The 12,590-nt window shown below is 38.9% G+C and overlaps 1 protein-coding gene across 1 annotated transcript in view; it reads right to left on the bottom strand.

Annotated features, from left to right (window-relative positions):
• Nucleotides 1–2,312: 2,312 nt before the first annotated feature.
• The window catches only part of LOC103514755 (myosin-IIIb-like), a 50,658-nt gene continuing 40,380 nt past the window's right edge, over nt 2,313–12,590 (bottom strand). The window contains exons 5-6 of the mRNA XM_017446347.2: nt 3,332–3,631; nt 2,313–2,432 (exon numbers count right to left, since the gene is read on the bottom strand). Coding sequence (XP_017301836.1) covers nt 2,313–2,432; nt 3,332–3,631 — 420 coding nt within the window. The remainder of the gene's footprint in view (nt 2,433–3,331; nt 3,632–12,590) is intronic.

The following is a 12,590-nucleotide window of genomic DNA, read 5'->3' as shown; positions in this document are numbered from 1 at the left end:
GGAGAAGGGAGGCCACATTGAAGATTTTTTTCCAAGATTCCCGTCCGATTGTAGTGACACGAAAGCTGGAAAGTTCCATAAAGTGTGTGTTTTTTTAAGGGTATCTGGTAGACCTGACAGGCAGACCTGTTCAGCCGTACCTGTCAGGTCTACCTGATAGTGAGTGGCTGGCCTTAGAGGCATTAAAAAACTTCCTTGCCATATATCATCGAATTCGCCAGCCTAGTGAGCCTGGAAGGTAGGGCGCCAGCCTTGTAAGTGCTAGGTCGCGGGTTCAATCCCCTCCCGAGTCCCGACCCAAGGCGAAGATTTTTTATGCACTTTTTGGGTACTTTTACATCGGAATAGGACTCTATCTCGAAAAAAATTTTCATTTGGTTGTGCCCCATACATATGTACATTATCTCAAGTGGTCCGCGAGATTTTTGGTTTTTCAATAGTGGTCCGCCATTTCTAAAAGGTTAAGAACCCCTGCGCTAGAGTAAGACCTGCTTTCTAGAGTAAGAACCCCTGCGCTAGAGTAAGTTTCAAACAACGACAACTTGGTAGCAAAGTATTGGGATGCACGAGGGAAAATGACCTAATAGTCAACTCCGAGCATTTGAAAACAACAGAGTAAGACCTTTGAATTAGGTAAGTAGGTACTTACCTGATTAATTATCTCAAGGAATGTGCAAGTGGTACCAAAAGGTACAAAGCCATTAACAAAAGCATTGTAAGTAGTTTCCTACTTACCATAAAAACTTTAGACACATCTGAACATTTTTATCCTCTTTCAGAAAACATTGGAAAGAGAAGTCAGAAGCTGTGAAGTGCTTGTAATATGGACAGATTGTGACAGAGAAGGGGAAAATATTGGATTTGAAATAATCAAAGTTTGTAAAGAAGTAAAGCGTAATATTCAAGTATTGAGGTAAGTAATTGGATCTTCAGCTCTTTGGTCTTTCTCTTCTTAACCCAATTTACTTATAGGGTGGTATTCAAATGTCCTATTACATACTTAATAAGTATATTAAGTAAGTAATTTCCTTATGATTTATATTCACAGAGCAAAATTCTCTGAAATCACTGGTCCATCTGTAAGAAGAGCTATGGCCACACTAAGTGAACCAAACCAAAGATTAAGTGATGCTGTACTAGTGAGGAGTGAACTTGATCTGAGGATAGGTAAGTCTAGATGTTAGGATTCTTGGAAGACATCTACTATTTTACACCCAAGATGCTATCAACACCAAACCTTTTTCTTTTAAGTCACTCAAGTACTTAGGTACTATTTGTGTTTTTGGACTTGATAGGTTCCATCAGTTAGATACTTGAAATATGAAAATTGATAATTAAACAACCAAAGTCAATTTTGATTTTTGAGAGATCTAGGTATTTAATTTTACCATATGGAGTCCTGCTAGAATATAATCCTCACTTCCTCTCACTCATATCACTATTCCAGGGGCCGCGTTCACACGATTTCAAACGCTACGTCTCAAGCGAGTGTTTCCGGATATTTTGGGTGATTCCCTCATTAGCTACGGGAGTTGTCAGTTTCCCACCCTAGGATTTGTCGTTGAGCGTTACAAAGAGATTGAAAATTTCGTCTCTGAGAAGTTCTGGAAAATCAAAGTCACCCATGAAATGAATGAGCTATGCGTGGAATTTGCATGGAAGAGAGTCAGGTAATCTTTGAGTTTCTTGTTCAAAATATCTTCTTCAAATTGAAGCTAGCGAAAAGATATGATAGGCTACCTATAAAATCACGAATATAAATTATTTTTAATTAATTAGCGCGTTAGCACTCTGCCCCGCAAAGTTTAGAAAGTTTGACAGCGCTACTAGATTTATTATTTTCTTAGTGGACTCAGCAGTACGAGTAGTTCAACTTCTGGCAATTCTGGTGCTTCTAATTGTGAGTATAAGTTGACATTATTTATTTCTACTTCATTTTCCCAAGTATGGAATTTTTATTCATAACTTTCAAGCCTTTTTCTCCAGAGGTTTCATAGAGGGAACTGAGGGTAGGAGAAAGCCAGCCGTTCCAAAAACGAACCTTACCTGTTTCGGAAAAGTTTACCCCTGGCGGAAATCGACCCCGTGGTCTAGTGCTTACAAAGCAGGCACGGTACCCTTCAAGCTAACTAAGGTAATCTCGAGTGGTGTAGTGGTTAGTACTTTAAACTCTGGAGACATTCGAAATTAAAACCATGATCAAAAATGACAGTTATAAATATAGGTAATCTAAACGACCAGACAGTGCAGTGTGAAAGGTCGTACTTTGATTATTGATAGTAGGTAAAGGTATACGGAGTTACTACCAGTTATCAGGTAGGTTCAGTTTGTGCAGAAAATTCAACTTTCACGTCATTGAATCTGGTCGAATGTTCGAAGTATAACATTCTATACTGTTCATAGAATATTTGAAACGTCATCGTTAGGTCAGACTGAAATAGTAGAAATTGAGGAAATAAGATATAGGTACATAGCAAAAAACAATCCTGGCCGAAAGTAGTGAATTTGTTAACACCAATAGGTTAATTCCTAAAAGGAATCAAGCCAAAACAGGGTGAAAAAGTATTCCCTAATTCTAATTGCGGAAAGAATAGCTCGAGCACTAGATCCTTCAAATAATTGATCATAATCCATGCCACTAATTACATTACATTGAAATGGGGGTCTTTTCTGCCGAGATTCCTTTGTGCGGAGTCCAGTATGTAGGACTATTGCCACTATACCCACTCAATTTTAAAATTATTGTACCAAATACGTTAGGTCAGACTGAAATAGTAGAAATTGAGGAAATAAGATATAGGTACATAGCAAAAAACAATCCTGGCCGAAAGTAGTGAATTTGCCAACACTAATTGGTTAATTCCTAAAAGGAATCAAGCCAAAACAAAAAGTATTCCCTAATTCTAATTGCGGAAAGAATAGCTCGAGCACTAGATCCTTCAAATAATTGATCATGATCCATGCCACTACTTACATTACATTGAAATGGGGATCTTTTCTGCCGAGATTCCTTTGTACGGAGTCCAGTATGTAGGACTATTGCCACTACCCACTCAATTTTAAAATTATTGTACCAAATCCATAAGACCTTGTTTAGACTGCGGGAGTAAAGGGACTTTTCAGTCTCATTCTGGCAGTATAAGCAGGGTACAAGACCTTGTTTAGACTGCGGGAGTAAAGGGACTTTTCAGTCTCATTCTGGCAGTATAAGCAGGGTATGTTCTATTCTATTCTATTCAGACCTTGTTTAGACTGCGGGAGTAAAGGGACTTTTCAGTCTCATTCTGGCAGTATAAGCAGGGTATATTCTATTCTATTCTATTATACTTACTTGATGAGCCAACTGAGCGCCTTTCTTGAGCAGCGGATGCCTCAGTAGCTCCTTGGCAAACGGGCGCTCCTCGAGGTCCTTGCGCAAACACTCGTTGACAAAATCACAAAGTAGAACACAGTCAAATCGCTTGGTGAGCTGGGGAGGAGGGTTGCGGGGGATTTGGAATAGGGCCCGCATCGGATGCAGGTCGGATAAGGGAGGGTCCCCCTCGGCCAGTTCTATAGCGGTTATGCCAAGAGACCAAATATCACAGCGGGCATCATAGGACATGTCGAGCTGCTGCTCACAAGCAATCACCTGAGGGGGAGAATGGGTATTAGAGTGTCGTAGAAATTTTGTGAGCAGGTGAAAGGTTGGTCACGGTGGAGCAATCACCTGAGGGGGAGAATGGGTATTAGAGTGTCGTAGAAATTTTGTGAGCAGGTGAAAGGTTGGTCACGGTGGAATATATTAATAGTACATATTTAATACTTATTTAGACATCTGAAAGGAATTTATTAACGTTATATGTATGTATATGGCACATACCGACATGATGAATGTTTCAAATCACCCAATTTGAAAAATAAAGTAGAGATAAAGGTACCTATAACTTAATTACTTTGAATCTAAAAGTATTCGTCTGATATGTTCCCCGAAAGTTTTTGTGGCACTTGATTTATTTTGGGAGGAACGACTTGGCGGGGTCTTTTTTATGCCACGAAGTGGTATTTTTTGGGGGGATTAATACTATTAATAGTATTTAATACTTATTTAGACATCTGAAAGGAATTTCTTAACGTTATATGTACATGGCACATACCGACATGATGAATGTTTCAAACCACCCAATTTGAAAAATAAAGTAGAGATAAAGGTACCTACTTAATTACTTTGAATTTAAAAGTATTCGTCTGATATGTTCCCCGAAAACCACCCAATTTGAAAAATAAAGTAGAGATAAAGGTACCTACTTAATTACTTTGAATTTAAAAGTATTCGTCTGATATGTTCCCCGAAAGACTGTTGTACCTTGGCACCGTTTTGATTTTGATACTTCACACCCGTTCCTTCTGGAAACGTACAAATTCGGCCTGAAAATATCCCTCCATGCAGGACTCGAACCTAGCACCTCCGCGTTGGTTTTGACTAAAGACTGTTGTACCTTGGCACCGTTTTGATACTTCACACCCGTTCCTTCCGGAAACGTACAAATTCGGTTTGAAAATATCCCTCCATGCAGGACTCGAACCTAGCACCTCCGGGTTGGTTTTCTTGACTACGCCCATTGTCATATTGTCAAGAATCTAAAACTACGTTCAAACTGCAGGTATTTTCTTGAACTTTTAAAATCTTCAGTCAAGTTCTGGTCTGGTTCTGTATGCCGCGGATGGACAGACAGACAAAGAGACAGTCTGTCTGTGACAGTTTTCAATTTTATAATTAATATTGTCCCTATCTAGTACTGAGTACTGTAGTAGGATATAAATATTGTATGTAGGTACCTAGTACCTGTAGTCAATTTATTCTAGCAAGATTCGGATTTCTTTTGCACTATGTATTTTGTTAAACTGCGGGATAAAGGGACCTGTACCAGCAGGATAATAAACAAGGATCTTAGGTATGAAACTATAGTCTATAATGGTCACTATTCCGGTCAATTTATTCTAGCAAGATTCGGATTTCTTTTGCACTATGTATTTTGTTAAACTGCGGGATAAAGGGACCTGTACCAGCAGGATAAACAAGGATCTTAGGTATGAAACTATAGTCTATAATGGTCACTATTCCAGACATTTGTCAGCAACTTGTTCTTAGGTATTTACGTGCATGAAATTCCTTTGTGTTGAAAACACAAACTTTCAGAGACGAGAAAAAAAGTAGGGCATATTAAAAAACAAGGTCTTAACAAGAGTTTAATGAATGGCCAATCCAGTTTTGAAGATACACAAGGGGGGCAAGACTGTCCCTATTTTTATCTTCATGGCTGTCTTCCCGATTTCCAGGATACAATAGATAGGATAGTCCACGGGATCTTGGTGCTTACAAATATTATTTTTAATTTTTTGACTCGGGGCATTATAACAAGGGCATGTCAATCATAATTGTATTGTGCAAAAGGTGCAGTAATGAACTAATCCTTACCTCCATGACAAACCATAGTTGATCCTCCTCTGGTTGACCACCTCGTCTCAGATAAAGTCCGTAGAAAGATGGAATGTTATTATTATTTAATCAGGAGAATCGTGCAGTCCCCTGCGAAAATGATAAAGATGAACCTAACGTTATTTAATGTTTGAAGAAGTGATCCGTTGATAATTATAAATAAACATTGCCTAACACTTTGTAACTGATCCTGAGATTTCCCTGGAGGTATCAATAAATCCCAGGGATAAATTTTACCTTTTGAGTAGATATTGTAAAAGGGGAATGTGTAAGGAAAAGATTCAGCATTTTCCCGAAGGTTTCATGATTTGTAAGACTGCAAAAATTACCGTGTAAAAAAGTTCTTTGATTATGACCGATCTCACCACTGAGTTAACACAGTGTCAAAGGTTTTCTTTGACGTCACCCATTTGATTTACACAGGTAGTATTTCTTACACTCGTATTTATGAACAAGAATGATCGTTCTTAGATCAGTCTCAAGTCAAAATTGACCAATCAAATGCTTTGAGACTATGCTTAGCAGGAACTTAAGAGCCAGCATTTTGTTCATAAATATGGGTGTTAAACTCTCTGTGGTAAGATTGGGCACTAATGTTTATAGCAATTCTAGGTCAATCGTAAGTTAGTCGGTAGAGGCAGTAGGCACCGATGTACCTATAAGTAGGTTAAATGTGAATCTTCTTTGTTTTACCCCTTGACTCATTAGGTCTATAGATACCTACCATGATTTGTAAGACTGCAAAAATTACCGTGTAAAAAAGTTCTTTGATTATGACCGATCTCACCACTGAGTTAACACAGTGTCAAAGGGTTTCTTTGATGTCACCCATTTGATTTACACAGGTAGTATTTCTTATTTATGAACAAGAATGATCGTTCTTAGATCAGTCTCAAGTCAAAATTGACCAATCAAATGCCTTGAGACTATGCTTAGCACGAACTTTAGAGCCAGCATTTTGTTCATAAATATGGGTGTTTTAAACTCTCTGTGGTAAGATTGGGCACTAATGTTTATATTAGCAATTCTAGGTCAATCGTAAGTTAGTCGGTAGAGGTAGTAGGCACCGATGTAGGTACCTATAAGTAAATTAAATGTGAATCTCCTTTGTTTTACCCCTTGACTCATTAGGTCTATAGATACCTACATTGTTAGCTGATACCCCCATGTCCATGATTTGTACGACGCGATGCTACCTAGCAAAAAAAAAAAAAAAATCCCAAAACGTGGAAATATGAAATGAGTGAGAATAATGAAATACAAAATAAAATAATGAGAGGTGGCAATGACGAGGGCTTGGGGACATTTTGCGTTTGACACAAAAATAGAAATGAAAGCAGGGTCTGTTTTAAAAGCGTCAAATAATATTGCATTGATTTTATGGATGTTCATCGCCACCCAGGCGACACTTGCCGCGCTACACGTTGCTTAACTTCAGTCACCCGTTGAAATCGACACAAAAATAGAAATGAAAGCAGGGTCTGTTTTAAAAGCGTCAAATAATATTGCATTGATTTTATGGATGTTCATCGCCACCCAGGTGACACTTGCCGCGCTACACGTTGCTTAACTTCGGTGACCCATTGAAATTGTGTGTATAAAAGTTTGTCCAAACATAGTCGACCAGCCGTCGATCGATGGCCGTCGACCATGTGTCGATACACATTTAAACGTGCTAAAGATGTTATTGTACTACATCCAAATATGTACTATGGAAGTGAAGAAAGGAAAATGATTGCTCTTTATTCCGATTCCTTACAATACCGCTGGGTTTTAGCATCAGGTCGCGTAGGCCTAGGACCTCCAGAAAACAGCCTTTTCCACTCCCCTCTATCCTGTGGGATCTCTGTCCAGTCTTGATTCCTGTGGGGGTTAAACTGTCAGTGTAATGGAAGCTTGTTCTAAGCTGAGAGTCTAAATAAAGCACTACTTATATATGTACATACGTATACCTACTTTATTTATCTCTTTCATTGTACAATGTTCTCAAGCCATCAATCTCTTCCTTGGTCTTCCCTCCTTTCTGAACTTATCACATTCCGATCCCAAGAAAAACTATCCGCCAACTTGGACAACAAGCCCTGACAGACAATTTCAGCAAACCATCGATCTGACAAGAGTGGAGAGCGAGAGAGAAATAGAGACGGAAAGAGAGAGGTGGTATTTGTTTTTCCGGGGCGTTATTTACACGATTTTGAAATAAACAAGTAGAGGTAACAAACGAGGAGAGAAAACGAGGTCGAAATATAGAACTTGGTTGGAGAGGAAAGGACGGAAATTGAGGAGGAGGAGGGATAATAGGGGGAGATGGAGAAGGAGAAGAAGGAGGAATAGGGGGATATGGAGGATAGAGACGGAAAGAGAGAGGTGGTATTTGTTTTTCCGGGGCGTTATTTACACGATTTTGAAATAAACAAGTAGAGGTAACAAACGAGGTCGAAATATAGAACTTGGTTGGAGAGGAAAGGACGGGAATTGAGGAGGAGGGATAATAGGGGGAGATGGAGAAGGAGAAGAAGGAGGAATAGGGGGATATCTTCTGATGGCCCCATCACATCGAAATAGAAGTTTTGTTTCGAGATTCAAATTTCAAATTATTACGAGTTTCTGAAAGTGGTAGGTGCAACATAGGTATGGAATATGGACGGTACCTACTATTAGGCCAGCCACTCACTATCACTAGCTGCTACCTGATACCTGATGAGCACACAGCACACACACTATCAGGTAGACCTGACACTGTCAGGCTGACAGGTACGGCTGAAAAGGTCCGTCTGTAAGGTCTACCATACCTGATGAGCACACACACACACTATATATGGAGGAGGAGGAGGAGGATTTGAAAAATAAAATATTGTAAAAGGAAATGATAATGGGGGCCCCGGGCCACATGAAATAATACCGGGACGTGTTTTCCGAGCAATTGACTCAATTAAAAAAAGAATTTTGTTACAAGTATAATGTTTCGCACACACAACACAATATTTTGTTGGAAACACCCCGGATTCTGGCTCGTGTTTTCAAGCTTTTGCGACTTTGAAACTATGTGACGATTATGTTTTTGTGTTCTCATTTCTATAAAAAAAGAATTTTGTTACAAGTATAATGTTTCGCACACACAACACAATATTTTGTTGGAAACACCCCGGATTCTGGCTCGTGTTTTTAAGCTTTTGCGACTTTGAAACTAATATGTGACGATTATGTTTTTGTGTTCTCATTTCTTACAGTTATGTTTCTTTGACTAAAGACCCACTCAAAGGAGGTCCCTCTTGCCATATTTCGCACTCCTTGCACAGTACCTATTTTTTCTGCGCTAGGAGTGAGCAGTCCTTCGTGAAATCGGTTTTAGGATTCTCCCTATAGAATTTTCACTCTTCGACAGTCACTTTTAGAACCATGATTAGAACTTGGCAGTTCACTTATCAGGGCAGAATTTCAAGTAGGCAATTCATGTTGGTATCGGTTACCATCCAAAAAGTATATTCTAAGTTCTTGATCTTTTTCTTCATTTTCTCCGATGGCTGGAAAATTTCAAGTAGCTACGATTACTGAACTTTAATCTTAGCTGTGTCCACTGTCCACACATAGACGGCGCCCGTCGATCGTCCACATCAATTCACATCGATCGACGGCCGTAGACTATGTGTGGACACACCTTAAGGATACCTACACAAACTGATTCTCCATCTTATCTTAATGGATGCCTCCAGTACCCAAGCCGTGATTCTCGATTTGGGTATTGTCTGCTAAAGTGCAATGTTTAAGCAGTAAACTTGTCATTTAGAGTTTGGTTGGGTACGACCATCTTTAAAATTTGGCTTTAATAGAGGCAATTTCCCTGTATTACAGGACTTATAAGTTTCATGAAACGGGGCCCAGGTCTTTCAAACCATAAAGTACCTATCATAAATAAAACCTTATTGTCACAAGCAATAAATCTCAATAACTAGACCACAATAAAGTGAATAAAGAGTTGATAAATAATGAGTGCAAGCAATAAGTTGACAAAGTTTCATAGCAATCGGGTGAGCGGTTTGGCCAGGTCCCAAGCCGTGATTCTCGATTTGGGTATTGTCTGCTAAAGTGCAATGTTTAAGCAGTAAACTTGTCATTTAGAGTTTGGTTGGGTGTGAGGTAACGTTTGGTGGAAGGGGTTGAGTGTCAGTCTGTCGTTTAGCATTGAAATGAGTAAGACATTTTGCTCGAAGCTTTTTTGGAGGAAGGGGTTGAGTGTCAGTCTGTCGTTTAGCATTGAAATGAGTAAGACATTTTGCTCGAAGCTTTGGGTAAGCTATTAGGAATTTCTGTTTTCTCATAATTTGAGTTCGGATTTCGCTGAATCAAGATAAATTTCAAACCCCCGAGTGTTTCCCTTTTGAAGATACTGGGTGCCCAGAAGATTTAAAACCATGAATAATAGGTAATACCTACTCTTTTTTTTATATAGAAATTGTCGAAGCTTTGGGTAAGCTATTAGGATTTTCTGTTTTCTCATAATTTGAGTTCGGATTTCGCTGAATCAAGATAAATTTCAAACCCCCAAGTGTTTCCCTTTTGAAGATACTGGGTGCCCAGAAGATTTAAAACCATGAATAATAGGTACCTACTTATCTTTTTTTATATAGAAAGGGCTATTTCAAAAATATGGGCAGCATAATTTATGCATTTACTTCACAAAATTCATTGTTCCTCTCTGTTTTTTAAAGTATCTACACTCGGCATAATTTAGCACAATTAGCATTGCCTTTCTTTGACTAACAACCAGTCCTACATGTTTGAAAAAATTCTGACCGTTTTCTAGCGCCAGCAGCCCTGAATTCGGCTAGCCCTGACTGTAAGTCACCGCGGTCCGCGGACATAATTCAAAATGTTGAGCAGCCCTGATCTGACGCTTGCAAACGCTATAATGTACTGTGCTGATAAGCAAAGTGTTAAGGCAAGCAAATATTGTACAAACCACGTTCCTCTCAGCTCAAGCATTTCATGTGTCATTGTTCTGAACACTTGCAGGATGGTAATATTTTGATAAACATCTCGCTACAACGAGCACATTATACTCTTTTGTGACGAAAACTTCAAACGAAACTTTCGTATTGTTGGGTGATATTATGCAACTACATATTCATATAATGTATCTATAATATACTTATTACCTACTTAGTTTTAAGAGATGATCATGTAAGACGATCTGAGAGTGGCGACTTTTATATGGGTGGCTGTCTATGACTCTACAGGGAAGAGGCTCAAAAGGAACTAGTGCTTCTCACGACTTTACCTTTAGCCACTCTATGACTCTACAGGGAAGAGGCTCAAAAGGAACTAGTGCTTCTCACGACTTTACCTTTAGCCACTGGTCGCTCAAATTTTGCAGACACCTTCCATAATTAATGATGATCAAAAGTGTCCGCGGGTCGGACCTCGAGAAATGTACGGTTCGGCCGCTATTTAACGTCAGACAGCTTCCATAATTAATGATGATCAAAAGTGTCCGCGGGCCGGACCTCGAGAAATGTACGGTTCGGCCGCTATTTAACGCCAAACTTTTGAAAAAGCTCAAAAAGAGTTCGCAATGCTCAGGCCTTTAAATTTCAGCCAAAATACCACACTAGTAGCGGTTGTAGAACTTACATACATGTGTCACGGCATATTGCATATCCACTTATTTTCAGGCAGTGATGATGTCACTACTAAGAAGTAAGAAGGAAGGAAAATCTGACATCTCCACCATTTTTAAAAGAAATTAATCAAAGGAAAGCGTTGTCCCAGTATCAATATCAACTTATATTGTTCAATAAACTCAGTGCCCGAGTTCCCTAATTCCTTATTAATGAAGTTTAATTACCCAATATTCTAAGCTTCTGGGACTCAGTTTTCTATTCAGCATGCATACTTCTTTTTTGAATGACACCATAATATTCTATGTACTCGGGGTTGAATGGTAGATATTGCCTAGGATTTTGCCCTTTGTAGGTAATTTCTTTTATCTGTGTATAAAGTGTACTTGTACATTGAATTATAACCAATAAATAAATAATATGTAAGTCCTCAATCGTTACCTTTTTGTACTATTGTGGTGAAGCAGCCAGGATGGCCTTGGAATTTTACTGACACATATTTCGTAAGAAACTGTAAGTGCACCCACTGTCATAAAATCTGTCATAAATCAACATGACCGGAGCAGCATATTAAAAAACAAGGTCTTAACAAGAGTTTAATGAATGGCCAATCCAGTTTTGAAGATACACAAGGGGGGCAAGACTGTCCCTATATTTTTCAAGACTGTCCCTATTTTTATCTTCATGGCTGTCTTCACGATTTCCATGATACAATAGACAGGATAGTCCACGGGATCTTGGTGCGTACAAATATTATTTTTAATTTTTTGACTCGGGGCATTGTAACAGGGGCATGTCAATCATAATTGTATTGTGCGATAAATGAACACCCTTGCTTCCTCTATTTCCAGTGAATGGGGGGCCTTGTACCAGGATATGCCCTGCTTTTTAGTCCGTCCTTCCTTTATTATTACTAATAATAAAAGGTATAGTGGACGGACTATTGTATTCGCTTCGGTGTCGTCTGTCTGTCGGTCTGTCAGTCTGTCGGTCGGTCGGTCGGTCTGTCTGTCCCCATAGAAGGACTTATCCAAACCTAGTCGACCTATATATCAAATTAAAGGTCTTTTTACCAGGAACACGAAAATGGTGGTGCAAATTTTGTCCAGAAAACCATAAAGCCAAAAAAACTGGTTTTTGGGGGATTTTTTTCACATTTTCTCACACAAATGAGCCCTGATCTTGAAATTTGTCGCGACGACCTATGAACTCAAAGCCAGAAAGTTTTAGATAACACTTCAGTCGATCATTTAAGACCGATTTTAGCGTCACCTATGTTAAGCTACGCCGAACAAGGCCAATAAATGGATGGGTGACTTAAACATTATATGGGAATAAAGGGAGAACGGGCTCTAGTCTTAATTTTAAATCATTACATGAAAGTAAAATCAAAAAATCAAATCAAGAATGATAATAAACTGAATATTAAACAAATTAGGTAGGTACAAAGGTATTCTTTAACCATGATCGAATAAACTACGGGCTAAAAAATT

Source organism: Diaphorina citri, unplaced genomic scaffold (assembly GCF_000475195.1).
Source record: "Diaphorina citri unplaced genomic scaffold, Diaci psyllid genome assembly version 1.1 scaffold1218, whole genome shotgun sequence".
Classification (NCBI taxonomy): domain Eukaryota; kingdom Metazoa; phylum Arthropoda; class Insecta; order Hemiptera; family Psyllidae; genus Diaphorina; species Diaphorina citri.
This window is presented reverse-complemented; position numbering and strand designations above follow the sequence as displayed.